Here is a 24,880-nt window from a genome sequence, read left to right as displayed (position 1 = left end):
TTGTTCCAGCACCATTTCTTTGAAAGGTGCTCCTTTCCTCATTGAATTACCTTGGCACCACTGTCATAAATCAATTTATTATATTTATGAGTCTATTTCTAGACTCTCTATTCTGTCCCATTGATGAATTTGAATGTATTTTATAGTTTGGGTGCTATTATAAATGGATTTTTTTATTTTAATTTAAAATGGACTAATCTTTTTTAAGGACCCTTGTCCCCATCCTAATCAGAACCTTCACTGATTACATATCAAATAATGTAGAACACTAGTCAACCTAACACTGAAGTCCCATCCATGTCTAAAATTGTCCTTTACAGATTTATCATTGGCATCCTGGGTTTCAAATAAAATTAATAACTCACTGCTCCAAAAGTACGCTTGCAGAAAAAGATCAAGGATAATGTGCAAGCATGCAGTCTATCTGTGGATTGGTAAGTGGCAAGGGAACCTGATGTAGAAGAAAGACTCAGAGATTAAGCAAATTCTGTGTGGGTTTGAAGTGTAAAACTAGAATTTGTGCTGGAAGCTGCAGAGAAAGTTACTTCAGTGTGATACTATGATGACACAATTAGATGATATGGTTAGAGAAACGCAAGGGATGTTCTCAGGAGATGGGGAATTCTGTTACTGGCCAAACACAGGCTAGATGATCACCCACTGAGAAAGTTATAAATGGAAAAAGTGGTGTCAGATGGGGGTTAGACCAGGTTTCCTTCATAAATCTCCCCCACCCTTGTGATGACATAAATACATTCTCTACATTTATTATGTTTTTTAGTCATTAACTATTATTTTCACAATCTAGATGCATCTTTGAGCTTTTGGCCCCTTTATGTTCCCTGGGTCCAGTTTAAAATTTCGTTTTATTCTTAATTCTTTACTGTGTTACTCACCAACTACTGCTGAAATGAGTGAGGCTTTTTTTTTTTTTTTAAGAAAAGAAGCTTCTGCAGTAGCATTTCTGAAGTTCTAGAATCATTCCTCATAAGGTATTATTAATGTATTACTAAATAAGAGAAGTTATTTGTAAATGATTATTCTTGATTATTCTTTGTCACTTCCACAAACTATATACTGGGATCTCCTAGTGGAGTGGATCTATACTGGGCAGAGCAGCAGGAGGCAACAGCTTTGGCATCTTTCAAAACAATAATTAATTTTTGAAATGCCAAGGCCAATTGGCAGTAGTTAACATTGCCCCCAGAGCATAATCGTGGCCTGGATGCCACAGAGGCAAGTTGTCTTATGTTGCCTATGAATGGATTCTCAGAAAACCTAATTTGAAATTACTGCCTTTAATTATACTGCTGATATAAATAACTTTGATAAAATTAGTGCAGCTGGCCTCTTGTTTGTTTTTCCCACTTAAATGCGCTGTACAATGTAATCATCTGAAATAAACATCCATTACAAAGAATGCTTCATTTCAAAGAACATATTATTCTGCTCATCCCGCCAATTGTTATTTTTTCCTCCCCAGCCACATTTCAATCTTGCACCTATTAAAGGGATGAACAAATTACCAAGCTCTCATAATGTACCAACTACTGAATTAAAACAATTCATTGCTGCTGAATAGGACCATGCATTTAAAAGATTTTAATTCATATGTATCCTCAATTACCAAACACTTTTTGAGCAGACCCTGCCAGCTTAAAAATTGTTGAAAGCCATGCTCTTCTCTGAGCAATATAGTTATGTCACTTCCTAAATAGAAATCCCTATCTTTGAAAGAAAACAGAAGACACATCTTCTATTTGATAATGCTTTTTAATTCCAAATTCCAAGGAAAGGGCCTCAAAAATTATATCAAACATTAGCCTCAGTTCATTTATTTTGTAGGAGAGCAGAATTGCCTCTTTTACAGAGGAGAATGGAGTCCTTTCTTCCTGGTTGACCGTGATAGGATTGTCATCTCTATCTCTACTGCAATCAGGACAGGATTTACCAAGGTCAATTCAACTTGGTCCAACTATTACCAAGCTCAGTTCAGCTCAATTCAATTGTTGCCAAGCTCAATTCAACCCCACAACTCTTTATTAGCTACCTGCTATGTACAAGGCACTATGAAGATTTCCAAAATGAGTAAGACGTGTCCTCTTTTCTCAATCTGGAAAAGAAGCAAAAAAGATTACCTGTAGAACACTGTGGCAGTTTGGAAATGGTTAGATGGGAACACAGATGATAAATACTTAGAGCATGGATGAAACCATAAGAGAAGTTAAAAGGGCTCTTGGAGTTCAAAGGAGAGTGGCTATTCATAAAGCTGAGAAAATGAGGTAGTCCTAGCAGGAAACTCCATGACTTTGCTTTTGCTATTTTCTCTATAGAGAATGGCATAGAAATAAAAATAGAGGACTAAAAATAGAGGACTAAGGATATACTGTCAGGACCGTAACTAATGATATACTGTATGATGGCTAACTTAACCTTAAAAAAAAAAGTAGGGGACAGGGACCCTGAGTGGCTCAGTTAGTTAAGCATCTGCCTTCAGCTCAGGTCATGATCCCAGGGTCCTGGGACCGAATGAGTCCTGCATCAGGCTCCCTGCTGCACAGAGCCTGTCTGCTGCTCCCCCTTCTTGTGCTCTCTCTTGCAAAGTATGGGACATACTTGGTAATATGATAAATATGGATATGATAATGTTGAAAAACACATAAGCAAGGTTTGGTGGAATCCAAGAATTACGAGGAGTTAAGCCTAAGGTAAATACCAGAAAAGTAAATGGGAGTCAAAACACAAAGGCTCCCAAATCACAAACTGGCCTCTCTGTATTTAGGTAGTCAGGAACCGTTGAAGCCTTGCCTGGAATTACACCGCAGGAAGCCCTGTAGATATACAGATAAAAACATAGAAAAATGAGAGGCAGCAAAAGCTGTGAGAATCTCTTCCTCTATCTAGACAATTAACTACAACAGGGTGAGGGAAGGGCCAGCACTTAAACTTGATCTTCCTGCAGATTGAGCATGAGACAGCTCAGGAGCATAGGAGACAGTCTAGCCCAGCACATGCAGGGACAGCTGTCAACCAGTTTTTTGCTGTTAGAGCCAACCCTAAACCTCCAATGTCTGAGTTTAAGTTCCCATGGGTGCAGGGCCTTGCACAAAGACTTGTACCAGTAGCTTGTTTGGGAAGTGTCCACTAGGAAACAGGAGTGAGGCAGAAGGAAAGTGACAGGGAAAAAAGGGAAAGCCGATTGAAGGGTATAGTAAAGAGGTCACTGAAGTGGCAACAGGACTTTATTCCATCAGGACCTCCTTGAGAAATGTAAAGAATGTGTCCAAGGATGAACACCAGTCAGTATGGTGTTCTATCCAGCTTCTGCTACCTTTTGGCAGAGAGCTACCTAGGGGTAACAACTCTATCCTTTGGGCTGTCCCTGGACACATGCCTTCACAAAGTACGGTCATTGGTACTTGGCCAAACTGAACCTGCCTTTCTCTTTCCTGGAAGTTTCCAGAAGTTAACAAAGCTAGGTAACTGCATAGCCTCATAATTACCAGTGGCCCTTACTATCCAAATTCCAGAGCTCCTGCTTGCTTCCCTGTCACCTGTACCTCAGCCAACCCACTAACTGTGATGCTACAGCTCACTAGGCATTGTCACTACCCACTTAGTACCCCTATGATGTTTGACCATGAGTGACCCAGCTCCTAACTTCTATCTTCTGTATCTGCATTATGGTACTATTTCTGCAACCTGCTGTATCTCAGTCTGGGTTCCCCTCCAAGCAGTACTGCTGACAAGACTTATAGTGCAGGTGGTGTATTTCAGAACTCATCCCAGGAATCATAAATGAGGAATGAGGAAACAAGAGACAAGAGTGAGTAAAAAGTCAATTTAAGGGTGCATTTTGAAGTCAGTTCTGATTCTAATGGGGTTCCTGAGAGATATCCGAAGTGTCTTTCAGAATTTTGTATCTGACAGAGAGTATGAATCATTTTTCCAGAAACTTCTGACCCCATTTTTTTTTTAAGTTTGTCTCTAGAGGTATTATTTCCCTTGCATTCTGATTTATGCAGAGCCAAGTTGGCTTCCATGGTTTTAGGAGTTGATGGTAGAAACAAGGTTGCATTCAATTGAGAAGGGACATTCTCACCAGGAGGTCAGTTGGCACTCACAAAGGAATTGTTCACTAGGGCTGCAGTTTTCAGAAGTGGACTGAGATGTGACATGGGGTACCAAAGGCAACTGCCTGAATCTGCTTCTCTATCCATCTCCCAGGATATATACCTTTTATGATATAGAGTGAGTACCATGATGAGTTCTCAAGTCCTTCATAGAATAGTGTCTGTTTAGTCCCCCAAGAGATGTTCCTTCTTCTCAGAATCAACCTTATTGTCTCCTGCTCCCAGTGGTTCAGTCCTGAATGCTGCCAAGCTTATCTTGGAGCTGATCTATAGCAATAGGAATGGATGGTTTTTAAAAAGGAGGAAGTGACTTGAGCTGATAGTTCAGAACAAATCCCCTCCTATGCCCTCTTTGCTGACAATCAGTGTTCCATCTCTGTTTTTATCTGTCTATTCCAACAGGACATGTAGGCTTGCAAAGCTTGGCCTCTGAAGAGGCCATAGCTTGGGCTCTACTTGCTGGCCTAATAGGGCCTTTCAGGCAAGCTAGATTCTGCACCATTAGCTTCTCCTTTAGACCTCTCTAGCTCTATCTCCATCTTGCCTTTCCCGAAGCCTCATCCCGAACAGTGTGAATTGCCAAAGGTAGACTTGACTCTCCTCTTTTGAAAAGATTTTCAGTTTCTCCCAAAATCTGGTGTACCAAAAGGAGCTTTAAGACAACTTGTCATGACACTTTTCTTTTTGTCTGGCCTGCATCTTTCTTAGTGCACCATTTCTAATCCACAAGATTATAGATTCAACCTCAAGATTGCTTTCTTCTCCATCTAGATTTTATAATCAGCCAATGCTACAGATATTTGCTACACAGTTTCTTAGGGATCCCACATGGCCCCCAGGATGAAGTGTGGTAAATTTTGCACAATAAAGGGGAAAAACATACAACTTTCTAAAAGTAATCTCATTCCCTGTATCTTCCTCTTGAGTTATCTTAATGGCCGATATGGAAAATGTTTGATTTTTTTTCCAAAAAGATCTGTTTCTCCTGGTTAAAACTGCATCACATCCAATCTTTCATAGTTTCTTACCATTATTCCTTTCCTTGTACACCTTCATAGAATGGTCTTCAACATGTCATTAACTAGCCTTAGATAGCCATTATGATGCTCAACGTATTTTGGTTCACTTTTATATCATCAGTGATCTGAGGTCACTTTTGGGCTTCACTACTTTTTTTTTTTTCCTAAAGAGAACGTGTAGTAAATTTCACTTTATTCAGCGACTGCTGCGTGCAGAACTCACTACTAACATCAATGGTTGTGTGTGGGATAAGTGGTGTGCAATCTAATAAAACTTACTGTTTACTGCATAGAGTACATAAATGCTTGTTTTTTACAAAAATTCACTATATACCTGTTCAGTGGATGCAGAAATGAAGTTAATCTGGATTTAAAAAATTGAAAAAATGAGTTTTGATAGAAATATTGAAGGATATAATCAAACATGGACTGGTGTTCAAAGATGACATACAAATATTAAAAATGCAGTCTTCATGGATTGATAGGGAAGCCTCTGAAAATTAGAAGTCAGAAATGTGCAGATGTAAATCAATCTGTGGGAAAACGCTGAGAACACCATACTACCCCCTTGGCCCCCGTGTCCTATGCCTAGAATATTTTTTAATCCTGCTATAATAACTCCTAGTTGCCTTTTAGATTGGCTCAAGTCTCATCTCCTATAAGAGTTTCCTACGACTCTTGACAAATTGCCACAAACTTGTTGAATTAAAACAGCACTTTATCATCTTATGGCTTTGGAGGTCAAAGTCAAACATGGGTCTCACTGAACCAAAATCGAGGTGTCAGCCAGGCTGCGTTCCTTCTGAAGGGTCTAGAGGGGATCCCATTTTCTAGCCTTTTCCATCTTCTAGAAGCCTTGGTCCTTGGTGAGGGACCACCTTAGTTTCCTCCTGTGTAAAGCAGAAGTATATTCCCAGGTGGGTAAGAGAACAAATGAAAGGACGAGATTCCTCATCCCATACCTCTGTTCCAGCACCTACTCATGAGAAGCAGCACTGACTTCTCAGCTTCCTTATCGCTGACCTGGAAATAATCACAGCAATCAACACACTCGCTTCTCATGTGTATTAATGAATGGACAAATGAAAATTTACCGACAGTGATTGGCACATCCTATTCATTCAAAACTGTTAGTTGTTACAGTTTCCCCCTGGTGAGATTATTGTAAGGATTTAGGAGATAGTTGACAAAGCCACAGCAAGATGCCTGGCAAGTAGCCAATTCTCCGCACATTCTAGCCTTTGATTTATCAGCATCATCTGTATTAAATATAACAGGTTAAAGAAGTCAAATGCAGTGAAGAAGATGCATTTCAAAGGCAGGAGTTTGGTGAAATGTGCTCAGCTTTGTGCTAACAATCTGAATTATTTCAAGCTCTGTTTTTCTCAGCCTCCATACAGTCACAGAGTTAAAAGATATGATAGGTCAATAATGTTGTGATGGATGGATTTTATTTGTTTCTGTGATGAAATAATAATAGTAATAACTATAGGCTTCTAAATATTACAAAATGTGGGGGGCCTGGGTGGCTCAGTGGGTTAAAGCCTCTGCCTTTAGCTCGGGTCATGATCCCAGGGTTCTGGGATCAAGCCCTACCTACATCGGGCTCTTTGCTCAGTAGGGAGCCTGCTTCCCCCCACCCCCGCCTGCCTCTCTGCTTACTTGTGATCTCTGTCTGTCAAATAAATAAAATCTTTAAAATATATATATATAATATATATATTTATATTACAAAATTTTTTCACATGTATTATCTCATAGGTCCTTGATGTGACTTCACTTTATTCCCAGGCAGTATCTAGCAATCTAATGGCTATTTGATTATTTAGACTTCCCAGATTTTTATCATCCTTATCCCATAATAGCCTTTATGTTCTTTTTATTATAGAATATTCAGATGTTACCCCCTGTTTCCAAGGCAAATGGAAGCATTCCACTCAAATGTTTATAGTAAATAGAACAGAAACTTGTGGAATCATCTTCCTCTCTCATAAATGAAGCAACAGCAAAGTGGCAGAGCATCTCAGCTGTTCCAAGTTCCTCAAATAAGTTTTACTTTTGCAAAACGAACCCTCTGACTTCCTATACGTTGTGAGCTGCGTTATGAGCAACATGACCGGCAGCCACGTTTGTTGTAATTTTTTAAATATGTGGAAAAAAAGCAAGATCTCGACCATGTATTACCTTAACCAAGATGCCAAATTATCTAACTTGTTTCTCCAGGCAAGCAGCCCAACAACAGGGACAGCTCCCAGGAGCCAGTCAAGATTGTCTGTCTGTCCATCCACTCAGGACATCTGCAGGTAAGTGCTCAGCAAATGATCCTATTTAATCTCGTTTAAACCAATGTTCTGTAGTCTTCTTTTATGTTCCAAAACTGTGTGGCTCTTGCTTCTGCCTTACATTGTCCATGGACAATTTATACAGGCTTAATTTTTCCCCTTTAGTACCTTTTCTTCATTTGATCTTTATTTACCAACGTCTGGTCATGCTGTCATTTTCATCATTCTCTCTCTCTGTTTTCCTGTGGCTCTCCTCTCCATTCCCATCTCCCATCCTTTGCCTGCTGCTTTGTCTAGATCTGCCATCTTGCATGACATGTCAGAAGATGCGTTTGAGCAATGCACCCCTGTCGTGGTGCTGAGCCCTGCTAGGAAGGAGTCTGGTAAGAAATCAGTAAAACAGAGGCCTAGGAGGAGGAGGAGGGCCTCTGAGAGATACGAGGCTGCAGAAGAACAAACAAAAGGGAGAAGAAATGATTTTCCCCTCCAAATCACAAGTGCCAGATGGAGCGAGCTTTACGCTACTTCTTCAGATTCATCTTCCACGGATGAGACTCACTGGATTCAGGCGAAAAGAAGAGCCCAAGTTAAATTCCGACTCTCACGGAGAAGAAGGAGAAATGGCAATAAGCCATGTGGAAATGCAGCTGGGCCTTCTGCTCCTCATGGAATGAATCTGGTAGATGTGGAAACCACAGGTAAAAGGCAAAAAGAGCTGAATGACTGTGAGGGTTGCTCTTTAAATCTCTGCAGAGGAAAAGGCACAAGGTACCAAGAATGCAGTCTTTCTCACCCACGGGGATCCTTTGAGATTAAGAGGTCCTCAAGAGAGCACAAGGAGAGCAAAGGAAGATACCACCACAGGGATCTGTGGCTCTTGCCCCGTCTTGGGCAACATGAAACAATCCAGAAAAGATCTTCAGAAGCAGATTCCAGCACTGATATATTGGCAGTAGCAGAAGACGGCAAGTATGTGGACACTGCTGGATTCCTGGTGAATAACTCTAAGCAGAAGCCTTCTGCCACCTACCATGACCAGTCTGATAATTTAAAAATATGCAGGTCAGTCACTATAGAAAAAGACGTGATGCCTTCCACATGCATTTCTTCCCGCTGTGAGTTAGGGGTGTGTTTGACCTCGCCCCTCACAACCTAACATGTATTCATGCTGTTATTTGTCTGGTTGGATCTAAGGTGATAAAACAAGAAGAGGCGGGTGTGGGAATAAGAAGAAATAATAGGGAAGCATCCATGGGTTTGGAAGCTGTTCCAGAATAGAATTAGATTTCCCCTTTACCCTTCCCCTAATAGGACAGTGATTTATCTTGGTAAATGGACTGACAAACCAGTTGGATCTGGTACCCATTCTAGTTAAGGTAAGACCAGTGGGGGGCGCCTGGGTGGCTCAGTGGGTTAAGCTGCTGCCTTCTGCTCTGGTCTTGATCTCAGGGTCTTGGGATAGAGCCCCGCACTGGGCTCTTTGCTCGGCGGGGAGCCTGCTTTTCTCTCTCTCTCTCTCTCTGCCTGCCTCTCTGCCTACTTGTGATCTCTCTCTGTCGAAAAAATAAATAAATAAAATCTTAAAAAAAAAGATAAGACCAGTGGAAGAAATATGAGTGAGAGTGTATGAAACCTTAGATCCTTTAATGCAAATTCAGTGAACTGTTAGCATCCTGACAGAAAGATATTTAACGGTTGGGTTTTTTAAGGTCAGATTTTTTTTAATCAGAAAAATCTCTACAGTTGGTGCTAATTTGTTCTCCAATTGTCTGACTCAGCGGGGTAATTCAAGACTGAAAGGCCACAGAAACAGGTCATGGACGTATCAGTGGGGTGTCCAGAGCCTTCAGGGAAGGAGAACACATTAACTTTAGTGATAATCATGTACTAAAATGTTTCAACATGTAGATATTTCATAGCTCTGAGACTCCTTTCTTGCTCTTTTAACCATATACATATTCAAAATAACTTAAAGTGAATAAGAACTATAGGAATACCCATGCTAGTGTGCATAAGTCAGATGGTTTTAAACAAAACAGCTAGTTTTACACATTCATGTTATCCCCTAGTCATTTAAGTTGGTTAAGTAAAGTTTTGTTACATCATGCTTGGTTGTTTGGGCTTGTTTTATGACAGTTAAAGTTACTTTATAACACATGTATGAGTGTCGCTTGCCAATAACGTGACCCCAAGAATGCTGCCCATGTCTATTTAAGACTGGACAAGGAAATTTGAGGTCTGGATGTAAATAATAATAGTTTGTTTCTCAGAAAGTTTTATAAGATTTTCTTAAAATGCTCATTGATTTGTTCATTCAAGCACCTGTCATGCATCAATTCTTGGCATTGGAAATATTATAGTGCCTGAGATTAGAGTTTATAGTCTAAGGGGGAACAGAGAAACAAAAGAAACTATTTCACAGTTGATACATAATTAAGGTCGTGATGAGGAATATGAAAGCACATAAAAAGGAAGCCTCACCTAATCTGAGAGATCAGTGAACTCTCTTAAAGAGGTGACAAGCTGACTGAGGCTCAAAGAATGACAAGAATTGATCAAGGAAAGAAACGGGAGAACCATTGAGGCAGAAGGGGCTACTACACCAAACCAGGAGGAGGGAAGGAGTTTAGCAATCCAGGGAACTGAAAGTGAGCCACTGTGGCCTGGGTGTGATGGTTGCGGGGAGTGGGTGGTGGTTTGAGAGGGGCGAAGAGAAGAGAGCCATGTCCAACATGCTCAGACATCACAAAGAAGTGACACCATTTGATTTATATATTAATGTAAGTTTCTTGTAATCTTTGGAATATGATTTAAGTATGACTTGTCTAAAATATTGGGGTATGGGATAAAACAGTATTTCCAGTCTAAACCAAGAACTCCCCACATACAGCCATCTGTTGTCATTCCCCGAATCTATTTCCAGCATAATTTAATGAAAGAAGCTAGTTGTGGGCTTAATGGTAATTGGAGAAAAAAGTAATGCTTGCAATTAAAGTCATAGTGGCTGATCCTCCTAACTTAAAAGCACTGCTCTGGAGGAACATTTTCAAAGACAGGATATTTAACTTAGACTTCTATTAATGGAAGTGTGATCGATGGGCCCATACTTATTATTTCTTGCTGCAGGTTATCATCAAAATATACCCACTAAGTAAATACAGAGACTGTGTATTATACTGGACGCTGAGAGCAAAAAGCAACAAAAGAGGTGATTATTCCCTTAAGTGGCCTGTTATCTAGTGGGAGAAATTGAACACACACCTGAAAAGATACAAATTCAAGATAGTACAGAGTGAATTTAAAAAAAAAAAAGGAATACTGCAGAAATTTGAAGACAGAAAAACTTCTGAGAGCTGGAACAATCTGGAAACCCTGTTAAGAGGTGGGATTGAGACAAAGAAGATTAGAATTAGATTGGCAGAGCTGCACGCCGGACATTGCAGGCACCCAGAGCAGGGCAAACACCATGAGCCCAGACAGAGATGAGGGAGTGACACTCTGCACTGAAGAATTCTGTGTGACCTTATATGACTAGGTTAGAGAGTTTACATAGATATCAACTAAAAAAAAAAAAAATTAAAGACCTTGTAAAGAAAACATGCATATCTTTCCAAAGAGTTTGACTGTGTTCTTCACATGTTTGTTTTCCTGCTGCCTCAGTGGGCCTTTGGGTACCAAAGAGGCCACCTCAGAAACTGAGAACAGATCAAAGGGATTGTGTTCTTCTTCGCCCACCTTCAGCCAGAAAAGTTGCATGATTATCTCTGTATATAATGAGGTTCTACATAATATTCCTTTAAAAAAATTATTCCACTGCAAAATATAATACAGACCAGCCTTTGTGCAATAAAACAGGCCTAATGAAGAATAACATATACAGTCACAGTCACAGTGTCTCTGGGGGTGTATTGAGAAAGAGATCTAGATTTAGGAGAAAAAGTTGCAACAAGGGAGAATGTATCCTGCTTTGTGGTAAATAGGATTAGGATGATAAAGGGGAATGAAAGGGAGGAACACATGGCATGCTGTCATTCCACCCAGGGATTGGAAACAATCCTGGTGCTTGGAATTGGTGAGAGCATCAGACAAAGGAGTCAGGGTGACTCCAAACCTTGAAACTTGGGAGACAGGAAATGCTGCTGCTACTGACAGAGGCAGAAGAGGCCAGAGGGAGATGGTTTGGGAAAGACATGATGAGTTCCATTATAGGCAGACTGTTTGTGGTTGCAGTGACATTGCGGGGTCAGCTGTCCAGCACACTGAGACATGTCCCTGAGAGGTAGGAGAGCAGTCACAGTCACAATTCCATAGAATTGTTCAAGCATTCCTGAACTATACACAGTTTGCCACGAAACAACTGCATATTTGCAGTTGTTATTAACATGACATATTAGCACAGGGCAATAGCATGAAGATGCTAATAACAAAAATCTCCTGAAGGCCGGGGAGCACATATAAACGGGGAATCATTCTCAGTCAGGTGATTGTGATGCCTGGGAAGTGAGTGAAATTTCTGAATGAAATCATTTATAGGAAAAAGGCCTCCAGATGGACACAGTCTGAGCACCAGTGTCTCCTGTGCAAGGGAGAGAGGCGGCAATTGCCTAAGAACTTGCACTCCGGCTGCTTCAGACATGCACGGGCAGAACCAGCCTCGGCCAGAACCACAAAGCAGAAGAAGCTCCCAGACCCTTCCTCCTTTTCTGTTCCCGGCATTCGGTCCCTGCAAGGGCACGCTATGCTCTTTCCCACCCTCATCAAAGCCTTATTCAGAGAAAGTTTCTCTATTAGCCAATTAGAGCTTACAGGGAATTTAAGTCGTGCTGTTAACACCTATAGCGTGTGGTGGGAAAGGCTTTGCCTTTTTCATTTGAAAAAAAAAGGGGGTTTAAAATATGGATTAGATCATGTTAGCCCACGTTTGAGGCTTTTCAGTGGCTTCTTAATAGCCCTCAGTGGTAACTTCAGAATCTTTAATATGATTTACAAATCCATGCATGATCCGTCTATCAGATCCACCTCTCCAGCTTCAACACCCATCATTAATGAAGACCTGTTCATACTGGTCTGTCTTCAGTTCCCTGAAAGTGCCTAGGCCTATCCCTTTCAGGGCCTAGAAGGCCTTCACATTACTCTCTCTGCCCTTCACCAGAATAACTCCTAGTCATGCTTTTTTGCTTGAAATGTAATTTCTTTAGGGATACCTTCATGACGCTCAACACTCAAGTCTCCTGGGAATCACTTCCATAGCATAATTTTAATTAATTAATTTTAAGCTAATATGTGGGTATTTTTGTGATGAACTGTTTCAGATTTATTCCAGTTTCCACAGTGCCTGGACCAGTGCCTGACAGTTAGAATATATTCAACATACACTTTTTGAATGAGTAGATTAGGGAAAATGAGTTTTTCCAAGGGAATTATTCTTACAATGTAAAATGATAGCACTAGGAAGTAGATTACTTCATCTGGTATGGAACCAGCATACAAAGCACACTGTACACCAGCCATGCTCAGACTTTAGTGGACATTAGCAGAGACCACAAGACTTGTTAAAATGTAGATTGTTGGCGGAGCCTGGGTGGCTCAGTCAGTTGGGCATCTGCTATCAGCTCCGGTCATGATCCCAGGGTTCTGGGATCAAGCCCCACATCGGGCTCCCTGCTCAGCAGGGAGTCTGCTTGTCCCTCTACCTCTGCTGCTCCCCCAGCTTGTGTGCTCACTCTCTCTCTCTCACTCTCAAATAAATAAATAGATAAGTAAGTAAGTAAATAAATAAATAAATAAATAAAATCTCTTTTTAAAAAATACAGATTGTTAGACCCACCCCAGAGTTTCTGATTCCTTCTCTGGGGTTGAGTCCATGAATTTGCATTTCTAAAATGTTCCCAAATGATGCAGGTGTTGCTGATCTAAGGGTCCACATTTTTAGAATCATTGCTCTATGCTACATTTCTCCTGGGCCTTAGGTGGGAAGAGAGAACAAGTAATTGCAAGGATGAGTTTGGGGGCACCTCAGTGGTGCAGTCAGTTGAGCATCGATTCTTAATTTCAGCTCAGGTCATGATCTCAGAGTAGTGAGATGGTGCCCCACGTTGGGCTCTGCACTCTACGTGAAGTCTGCTTAAGACCCCCTCCCCTTCTCCTACTGCCCTTCCCCCCTCTCTAAAATAAACAAATGAGTAAATAAATAAATAAGAAAAGATGAATTTGGGAAGTATAATTATAGTTCTTTGTCATATTCTATTGAAGGCTGACACAAAGCAAAGTTAGGTTACCTTCTTGTAGTTTACGCTGTTGTACCAGTAAGTGCTGGTCATCTTACTAAAACCATAGACTGACAAAGCCCCAACTTTAGCAGGAACTCAGATGTCATGGTTTGCCTATTGTGTCTCTTCAAACCCACTTCCTCATTGCAACTACCCCCATTTTTATCAGTGAGTTCACAAATACTCGGAATTTCTAGTTTTTGACTATTTTCCTCCTGCATTGGTTATACCCAGTCTCTAACCAAACCCCGTCATTTTTCCCTCCAGATATTTCTTTTGGTTTGTGCCCTCTTCCTCATTGCTAATGCCCCAGTTTGATTCTTCTTTATTTACACTTCTGTTCTTTCTCCACATCCACCCATCAGCCTACTACCTCTTTTGGTCAGGACTCTTCTACCAGGTTAAAATTGACTGAAACCAATTCAAATGAGCTTAAACAAGAAAGGGATGTATTAGCCACAGACATAGGAAATCCAGGTATACAGATGGCTTCAGAGGCTGCAGAGATTCAAACAATGTGGTTCTCTTTCTCTGTGTGTTCTCATTTTCTTCAACTGCAGGCAAACTTCCTCTGTACAGCAGAGGGAAGAGACAGTGTAGGCAGAAATAGCTTTAGGTTTACATTTTACCAGACATGACTTAACAGAAAAGAGAAATGTTCTCTTCAAGCAGTTACACATTCATTCCCAGGGATGGAATAGAATTAGCCTGCCCTAGGTCACATTCTTGGGCTGATCACGGTCACCAGGGGCCTTGGGCATTATGCCCAGACCATGCCCTTAGATGGAAAGGTTGGATTTAAAATGTGACTATTGGCAACCCCTCCAGGACCTTTTGAATTGGGGAAAAGACATTTCAGTAACAAAAATAATAGCATCAGTACCAGAAAAGGTGGGACAAGAATTCTAAGCAGGAAAAAACAAACAAAAGAGTAGCACTGAACTACCATCCAGGTGGCTCTCCCCCTTCCCAGGGTCTTTCTCTTCCTCTCCAAATGCCCACATTTAGATAGACTTAAACACTCATCTCATTTTTATCCTATCCATACAGCTTGCCCAAATTATCGTGGTCCAAAGTGATCTTTCCTTTCTTCAGATTCCCATAACCTCTTGTAGTTGATTTACTTAGAATTCACCTATTTTCTAACGTCTTCATGTGTGTTAGTTCTGTTTCCTATAGACTAAGCTCCTTGAAGTAGGAATTGTGTCTTTTCCTTTTTGGGGCTCTCTACAGTACTCAGAATTATTCTAGCATGTAGCAACTTCCCAAAAAGAATTCTTGAAATGGCTTCAAAATTAGAGGATGCCAAAAGAGGAGATACAAAAGCCATGGGAACAATGTAAGCTGAGTGGTACAGGGCAAAACAAATAAAGTATATTTAATTCCATCAATGGCTTATTTAAAAGAGGAAGACCCCCAAAATAATTCCTGATAATGATCTAGTCTAGCTTGGGTTGGATGGTGAGTTTGAAGTTACACTTTATATTGCTTTGCTAAAGCCTTCATTATGCATATTCTCATTTTTAAGTTTTTTGAGGAAAATGAGAAAATGGTAAAAATCATCTATTTTTTTATTTGTTTAATTCTTACAAGTTGCAATAACTTTATACCAGGTGTGGGAAAATGGAAAGAGAATATTTCTAAAACTTAAAATTTTCCTAATAGAAAACTATTTTCTGAGTAGTTTTGATGTTTTTGACAAATGGTGCAATTGTAAGATTGATTTAGATCACAGTGAACAACTATTTGGGGGGAATTTTAATCTTTATCAAGTGTTCTAGAGGCTGGAAATACAGTGGAAGATATGGTAATGGTCCCATCCCTCATTAACTTATAATTGTATATAATGGTATATATGTTTAGTAAAACAAATAATTAAAGAGGCAAATGTAAACAACAAACAAATAAAAAAAAACATGAATGAAGCTAAAGGAACATATTGCATCTAACAGAACAAAACAAGTTTCCCTGGGAAACTAATAATCAGGAAGAAATCCAAAGGAGAATAAGTTAAGCAGAGAGAAGGGGTAATCTGTTCTAAGAAAAAGATACGGCATATATTAAACCACAGAGATGAGTGAGATCAGGCATAAAATGATGTCACTCTGGCCTTCTATCAAGTAGGAGGAGGGGAATGGTAGTTAACCATGGAATTCTTTATCAACAATAGGTAGGAGTTTAGACAGTATTTTAATGACAAGCGTAAATTTTATAGACTTTTAAGTAAAAAGAATGACGCCGTTAGCTTAGTATTCTGGAAGACCACTCAAGCTGCTGTTGGAAAACAGACTGGAGAGGGAAAGACTGAAGGGAAAGGAAACCAGTTAGAGAGACACTGCTGTGGGGCACCTGAGTGGCTCAGGCGGTCAGGCATCTGCCTTTGGCTCAGATCATGATGCTAGAGTCCCCACATTGAGCCCCATATCAGGCTCCCTGCTCACTGGGGAGTATGCTTCTACTTTTGCCCCTCACCCCACTCTCTCGTGTTCTCTGTCTCTCAAATAAATAAAATCTTAAAAAAAAAAAAAAAGAGAGAGAAAGACAATTGTGTCCCAGCAAAGAGCTGATGGTGGCTGTAGAGTAAAAAGAAGCCCATGGAGGGGCACCTGGGAAGCTTGCTCTATTAAGCTTCTGACTCTTGGTCTCAGCTTGGGTCATGATTTCATAAGTCATGGGATCAAGTCCTGAGCACCGGCCCCCCAACAGCGTGGAGTCTGCTTGAAGATTCCCTCCCACTGCCCCTCCCCTGGCTTGTGGACATGCTCAAACTCTCTTGCTTTCTCAAATAAATACATAAATCTTTTAAAAAATAGTTTTAAAAAAGTAGATGTATTTTTAAAGTATTATGAAAGTAAATCAAACAAATCAAACAGGATTCAATGATAACTTACATAGATATCCGATCTCAAGTTTCCGATTTAGAAAATGGTAGATTATAGGATCCTTTACTATTGAGAGAACACACTGCTTGAGAGACAGATTTAAAAGGAGGAGATGAGTTCAGTTTTATAAATAAACAGTTTGAGGCACAAGACAATTATCCACAGAGAGACATCCAGAAAAGTTCAGAAGAGGCTTTTGCAAGTTTGCATGAAGATTAGGAAGTCTTGAGCATATAGGTGGTGAGTGTCAAAATCTCCAATGGAAAATCTATGAACTGAGCAGAGGAGGGTATGAAGAACCCTGGGAAATAGCAATATTTAATGGTCCTGAAAGAAGAAAAAAAGCCAGCAGAGAGAAGGAAGACAATGCCCAAAGAGACAAATGAAAACCCAGGACTATATAAAGGTGAAAGAGAATGTCACAAATAGAGGAAGAGATGAATTCATGTTTTTAATTTGGAGAATCTTTGAGCTCAGAGAGAGAGAGAGAGAGAGAGAGAGAGAGAGAGTAGTTGACAATGAAGAAAACTGATCAGAATGTTTGTTTCTTAAGGTCCCACAGGGAATAGGAAAAGATGGGACCCAAAGACCAAAGTAAAAGGATTGCCGTGGCAAGGAAAATAAGTATGATTTTCTTTGCAATACAAGTAAAAGAGTAAATCACAGATGCAGGGACAAATGTAGATCTACAGATTATATAAGCAGATATGATATATACAGATACAGATATTTTATGTACAGATACAGCTACGATTTCTTTTTGATGACCTTATAGAGCAAGGGGGTTGGTTGCAGGGTCATACAACAGTGCAATCTGAATTTCAGATAACAGCAAATAATTTTCTAATGGGACATACACATACTAAAAAAGTACTCATTATTTATCTGAAATTCAAATTTAACTGGGTTTACCATATACTTTTGCTTAGTGTGGCAGTGCTAAGCATAGCAAGATAGAAAAGCATTGTTGGAAGTTCTGTTGAAGCCCATAACTATGAGTTCATATGGCCACAGATGGCAGGAAATCTACCTTTCCTCTACAGTACATCATTCAGATGCAACCAAAGAAGACAATTGCACTTGGACCTATGGGAGTGATGTCATGAAACATCTAGATTTCACATTTAGCACAACTTGATCTATGTTTCCCCATGTATCTCCAGGTAAATTTGAAATTTAAAAATTGAGATAAATATGCTTTACAAATACGATTTTTAAAGTAAAATAACATTTCAGTTAGTAGTTGTGCTCTCCCTATTTATTTAAAGAAAAAAACCTACTTTTTTATCTTAACTTTTCAGATAATTGTTATAGCATTGGAAAAAGTGGGTTCATAGATTCATGGATCATCTAGGTCGCTCTCCAGTCTGATCTTTGAAGACCCTTGGAATATCAGCACACATTATCATCTCTCTCTTCCTTGAACATACTATTTCTTGGGACAACCCCTTTCCTTTTAGAATCTCTTAATTGTGAAAACATTCTTTCTAATATTGAATCAGCCTGAGTCTTTGTATTTTCTCCTTCTTAGTCCTAGATTTATATTCACTCAGTAACAGATTTTTTAAACTTTGTAAATGTATCCTATTCTTTCTGTTACTTTTTCTGTACAAAGATGAGACTGGCATTCTATTGTCAAAGTCCATTCTGTGAGTAAAAGATCAGCTGTTGACAGTTTTCAGTATTCAGGTGAGAAAGGTCTCCTAAGTGACCTAATGAGAATCATTTATTTCCAGGAGGTAACAGACTCTTAAGAAAGTTCATAAATTTATTACTTTCCATAGGCTTTGTCTTTATTTTTCTGAGTCTTATAGGAGTTAAGAATAATCTTCCCCCCTGTTCATTTTAATAACAGCTGAGTTGGTAGGAAATGCAGATGTGAACACCATTAGTAACCTATCACGGGTCAGTTCATTGGAATTACTCAACATAGAGTCTCAAGGTCTCACTTTCAACTCTTGATTTCTCTCTACTGGGAGGGGTCCAACTTGGGAAAGGTAAAATGGCTCTCTCCTTATATATGTGATCAAAATTGAGAAAAATGACTGTGTATTGCAAATGTATGCATTACTAGTAAGATAACATTGTAAAACTAATTTCTTTCTTTGAATGAATAATTATGTTTATTGCAATCCTCAGCAAAAATTCAGATATACACTATGCTACTTTATTCTAAGGAGCAAAGGGCTCTCCAACAAAGAAAAACTTAATTAGCACCACATTCTAATGCTATGAGTGCACCGTGTGATTTCACATAGTCTTTCAGCATTTATCCAAGTAGTTAATATTTTGAATGAATAAAATCGATGAATTAAGGTGCTGATATTTATACATGCACATGAAATTTAGGAGAAAAATAACTTGAAAGGCTTAAAGAAATGGCATTTTATATCTTTTCTTAAAAATATATCCTTCAAAGACATGCCTTGTTCTTAGCAAGGTTTTTTGTCCTGATTGTTCTCAATTTGGGAGTACATCTGTCTGGGAGTGGAATAACAATGTAATCAATAATACTAATAGCCTTGAATGGTAAATTATAAGTAGTTGATTAATCCTATTATATAATATTATATACTATATCCTCCAGTGTTACTATATATATTATATATATTATTATATTATGTATAATAATATATCTTATATTAAATATATAATAATTATATGATAATTATTATATAATTATATAAATATATAATATTATATATATAATGCTATATCAAGTAGTTGATTAATACAATTCTAATTTGGTTAAATAGGTGACTTTGGTTTTTGGAAATAGCATATATTCTGTAGGCCAATTATTTTAAAAAGTTGTGCTTTTAGAGAAGAAAAAAAGAAAAAATGGACATTTCTCTACCTATAAAACCATCTTCAAGTAAATTTGAAGATTAAGAAGGCATTTTCCAACCTCAGGAAACTTCAGGCAAAAATAGAAATATGGCGCTCCTTCAGACAGATAAGTCACTATTCACATATTAAAAGTTGGTTAAATTGTACTACATTTATCCTTTGTTTGCTAATTTCTAATTTGTCAAATACCAATTATACCAAAGTGCAAAATACTGAATAAGAAAAAAATACCAATTAGGTAGGATTCATCTATTTCTTAATTTAAGAACAATATGCATTCAGGATTATAGTGACTTTGAACTGTTTGCTTTCTTTCATGAACTCGTATCTGTTTGGCACTGGGCAATTTCTTCTCTCTGCCTCCAAAAGAAAAGAAAAGAAAGAAAGAACACTCAGTGTCTTCTCTCACACAAATTCGTTTTTAAACATATATATGCAAACAGAAAATGAACACTGTATATAAACTGATGAATACTGGGTACAGTGCTTGTTGCTACCAAATCATGATTTATATATGAGAATTTATTTATAGCATGAACATTGCCTCCTTTTCTAATTACCATGTTTAGGTTCTCATCTTCGTTATAACCAGTACAGCATGGTTACACATTCATTTCAAATCTTCTGCAGGTGTCCTCAGACATAAGCAAATTTAAACAACAGTGTCTAACTGGGTTCAGAAATTAAAATGCCACTGGAACAGCCTGGCTAAGTTCTCTTTTGTTCTTAGGGCTCTGACAGCCTTAAGCTTAGCCTGATATTCTACTTGGTTCCTCTGTCAGATACAAGGAGGACTGGAGAGTCTATTAGCTCCCCTTCACTCACTCCCAGGTTTATGCAGAACTGAAGATGCCATAACACAGGAGTGCCTGTGTTTGGAAAGCTTCTTGGAGATGGCTCTTACTTTAGACATTATACTGCAAACCTTCTTCTTTACTTCATGGTTATCTAACTGGTGATCATGAAACCTTGCTATTTCCTGCTTAATGTGTACCCCGTTGTTCTTATCTGGCCCCTGAGAGCCTCACCTTAATAAATTCTGATGTCTTTATTTTAAAAGTATTTTGATCTGAGCTTTCTCAGAACACTCAGAGGGCATAATCAAATTAAAATGTTTTGCCACACTCTATGATAGTAACACTAGAAAAAAGAAAGGTGGAATGAAAGAAGAAAAATAAATAACTAGAATGAAATAGAAGTTGTAGACAAAGAATGCCCCATGCATTAGAGGAGTATTGATTCCAATCAACATTTGAAAGCCTCAAAATGTACCAGCTCAAACTAGGAAAGACCAAAGAGATCACTTCACCCAGTGATTCTCAATCTGGGCTGCATATTAGACCCACCTTATAAATTTAAAAAGAAAAAAAAAAGATATTCCCACCAGGACCCCATCCAGATCCCTCTGGAAAGGATGACTTAACATAGTAAGTACATTTTTAAAAGCCTCTCAGGTTATTTTCATGAGCAGCCAGGGCTGAGAATCACTGATTGTTTAGTCCAACCTCAGATGAACAAATAGATGCTCAGAAGATACATATACTGCAATAACCACACTCTGGGCAGGAGGTCCACTTGGCAGTTCTTCTACAACCTGGAAACACTAGAATGGAGCCTGGGGGTAAACAGCTAGTACAGATTCTTTCCTTTCAGCTCTTAAAACCATAAGGGAAAATGGTTCTCAAAGTTGATGTTTATTGGTGGAAATAGAAGATGAGATGCTTTTTGTAACTTTCATTTTGATCAACCCTCAAATGTCTCATCTAGCTGCAATTCACTTTCAAATGACACTATAGAAGAAGCAAACAAACAAACCATGAAGTCCATGGTTCTCAAAGTATCATCCCTGTACCAAGAGCATCAGAATCACGTGGGAACTTGCTAAAATGCAAATTATTGGACCCCAACCCAGACCTGTTGAATCAAAAAATCTGGGAGTAAGCCCCAGCTATCCAGTTTAACTGGACCTCTGTGAGAATCTGATGCACACTGAAGTCTGAGAACTACTGACATGGAAGCATCAGATGAGAAAACAGGGCAGGGTGTTCATGCTGCAATGAATAAGTATAGGGACTCTGGGAGTATAAGAAAACAGAGCCTGATGCAAGTAGATACATCAGGGACAGCAAAACACAAAGCAAATAGAAGAGATGATATATGTTTGTGTTTGATAATTTTCTATTTCCTGTCTTCAGTGACTGACATACTGTATATATATTGATACAGGTGTGTATACATGTATATAAACATATATATGTGTGTATACATATTTACACACATGTATGCATACACACACACACACACACACACACACACTCCAAAAGGATAAATTAGGAAATTGAGAAAAATTAAGACACATGAAAATAAGGGTAGAAAAATACTAAATCTGCAGAAATGCTTATGTAGAGAATTCCTACAAACTTGTCATAGGCACAGTGGCCAAAGCAAAGGAATGCGTTTCATGTGAAACCAGGAACAAGTTTCACATGAAACCTGAAACGGGTTTCAGATGAGACACAACTTCTGTTAGTAATGAGGCATAACTAAGCAAAATTTCTTTCATGAGTCATTGTAATGAGAACATTTCAGTATAGCAGATGATGTCCCTGGGTCCCAGCATGTTATGAGTATTCTTCACAGAGGTCTCCTTCCTTTAACAACTGAGTGTTGGCAGAGGACAAGGTCAATGTCCTATTATAAAACTATAGAGCTATGTTAAATGCTTAAAAAGATGGCTTCTCCAACTCGAAAACTCTAAGACACTCAGTATTTGTGGGAAAAGAAATGTCACAGAAGCAAATTATCCGTATCCACTGGCAGCCTGCACTTCTTCTTGATAAATAGCTCAAGATCAATTCATTCTTGTGTAACTGCCTAATTTCCCATGACATACAATAACTTGAACATTCTTGCAAGGATGATTTTTAAATTTATATCATGCTTGGTTTTATTTTGTTCTGTTACATTTTCATTTTTGTCTTAAATAAAATGTGCCTTTACAAGAGCCTATTAACTAAGAAATACAAAGATGTATCATCAAAGTCATGACTTCATATTTTTTATCATTTTGCATGACCTACATACAAGGTATATATGCAGAAGATAAAAGTTTGGGGTAAAATGATCTGGAATTTTCTTAAGAGACTCAAGAAGGATAGAAAGAAGAAATTAAAAAGTACATGTTTCTTCTTTCTCACCACCTTCACACACCTTCTGAAACACTGAACTAATGTGGCCAAGTATAACCATAGGTTGATGCTACCCAGTTAAAAGAGCATTGGTGTCAATTCCTCACTTGATCTCACAGCTGCATCCTTCAGCATCCTGTGGGAAGTCATCTCCGCCCAAATTCCACTCTGTGAAAAAATAAGGCTCACAAATGTGTTTAGGTTTTGAGGCCTCTTCACACCTTTGCCATTGATGAGTTTGCATGCAGATTAACTTTGAATATATTTATCGTAATGATATGCTGAGTAATGGAGATGGACTTCTTTGGCTCCATTTGGAACTATTTCATTTCTTTACTTTTTTGTCAATTCAGGAATCAAGTACAGAAATCAGCAAATTCTGTGGCTCACTAATATAATGCAAATGTTCATTATGATATGAAATAGCTACACTTAAACGTTTATAACGTATATGTATATTTGTGACTATAAGTAGCAGATACGTAGTCTCCTATGACTGTCAAAGCTGTTGTGATTACACTCAAGTAAAATGCTATTTTTATGAAATGACACTGAAGATATTATCTAATTGTATTCACCATGTACATTTTTTAGAGGTGGGGGAGGTGCAGTGGGAGAGGAAGAAAGAGAATCTTAAGCAGGCTCCACACCCAGCATGGAGCCCCACCTGGGGCTTGATATCAAAACCCTGAGATCATGACCTGAGCTGAAACCAAGAGTCAGACACGTAACTGAGTGAGCCACACAGGCATCCCCTCCACTATGTACTTCTTTAGAGAAGCACCACATTAAGATGCTATTTGGAAATTCAAATATAATTTGAAAATAAAAAGCAACCTTCCTTGCAGTAACAATCAAGAGGTTTTTAAATATTAAGCCCAGAATTTTATCTTCTTTCATGCAGCATTATCAAAAAAGATCCAATTTCCATCAATATCAAGAAAGCAGAATAATATTACTGTTGTTTTATGTTATGTATCAGCTATAAATCATCCAACACTAAAAAACTGGGAGCTAGTAGAGCGATCTACTCTCTTTTATTTCTCTCACATCATGTTTAGTGCAACACCATACTTGAGGTTTTACTTTTGCACTTGCTTTTTCGCATTTGCATTTTTCACTTTTGTATTTTGTGCCTGAGAAAAGTTCTACTTTACCTTTCATCAAACTCCATGTTGAAGGTATACATTCAACACTTTTTTTTTAATTGTTTTTGTCTTCAAATGACAGCAGCTTCAGAGACATTTGAAAAGGCAAAGCGGGGAAGGAGCCTGGGTGGCTCAGTCACTTAAGCACCTGCCTTCCACTCAGGTCATGATCCCGGGGTCCTGGAATTGAGCACCATGTCAGGCTACCAGTTCAGGGGGGGCCTGCTTTTCCCTCTTGCATGTGCTCTTGCTTGCTCCCTCTCACTTTCAAATAAATAAATCTTTGGAAAGGCAAAGAGGGAAGGGAGATGCAAAAGTATTGCATCTGGTGTACATAATTAATGAAATTCATTTGTATTGAGTGTGGAGGAAAATTATACCAATTATCAGTTAGAATATTTCATAGTAAAAAACTCTGCTCAAAAAAAAAAGAGAGAGAGAGAGAGAGATCAAAAGGTGCTGAAATTTCAGGAATACAAAATGAAGGCCGGGCACTGAGAAAGACCCAATGGACAGTGATGAACACTGAGAAAGTTGAAACACACCCACAGGTGAACACAGCCACATCCAGGCAGGTGAAAATGCTGATGATGCAGTAGGAGAAACTTCTTTCAGTTCTAAGGAACTGAAGCAGAATTATGCGTATGTGTGAATACGCATCCTTGCATAGATCATAGATCTATCCTGTAGTTGTATGAAGTATCAAGTTTTGTACACTTAGAATTTAAATAATACCAGTTATCTGCAGTGTTGGTATAGACATACAGGGTAGAGGTGGGAGACAGACAATTCTTAATACTTTCTGTCCTTCCAATAAATAAGTATATTGGGTACAGACTGCAGATGTTCACTGACAGGGTTAACACCCACAAGTTTGTATTTCTGTTAAAAAATAAATGACAGTAAGGAGAATCCTTTGGTTACTACATAACCAAAATGTTACAAGGGCTGCTCCTAGAAAGAGACAAACCAAGAACCAGATTCTTAACTATAGAGAAATAACTGATGGTTACCAGAGGGTAGGTTGGGTGTGGGAATGGGTAAAATAGGTAAAGGGGATTAAGAGCAGACTTACTGTGATGAGCACTGAGTAATGTATAGAATTGTTG

The 24,880-nt window shown here is 38.8% G+C and overlaps 1 protein-coding gene and 1 long non-coding RNA gene across 6 annotated transcripts in view; one reads left to right on the top strand and one right to left on the bottom strand.

Moving 5' to 3' along the window:
- Positions 1-24,880, top strand: part of MARCHF1 (membrane associated ring-CH-type finger 1) — a 315,570-nt gene that overhangs the window by 216,351 nt on the left and 74,339 nt on the right. The window contains exons 4-5 of one of the 3 annotated variants that reach the window (XM_082728232.1): positions 7,376-7,455; positions 7,732-8,496. In XM_082728232.1, the coding sequence (XP_082584358.1) occupies positions 7,376-7,455; positions 7,732-8,496 (845 nt within the window). Of the gene's footprint in view, positions 1-7,135; positions 7,456-7,731; positions 8,497-24,880 lie in introns of those variants that run through there. The other 2 variants (XM_082728233.1, XM_082728234.1) reach the window with 2 other exon arrangements.
- LOC309863434 overlaps positions 19,302-24,880 on the bottom strand; it is a 40,845-nt gene continuing 35,266 nt past the window's right edge. For 2 of the 3 annotated variants that reach the window (XR_014311038.1, XR_014311040.1), the window contains one exon: positions 19,302-19,791. This is a non-coding gene — a long non-coding RNA (uncharacterized lncRNA). Of the gene's footprint in view, positions 19,796-24,880 lie in introns of all 3 variants that reach the window. The other variant, XR_014311039.1, reaches the window with a different exon arrangement.

The sequence above is a fragment of the Mustela nivalis genome, assembly GCF_964662115.1.
Source record: "Mustela nivalis genome assembly, chromosome: 4".
Classification (NCBI taxonomy): Eukaryota; Metazoa; Chordata; class Mammalia; order Carnivora; family Mustelidae; genus Mustela; species Mustela nivalis.
Note: the sequence above shows the minus strand (reverse complement) of the source record. Positions and strands in the feature narration are given on the sequence as shown.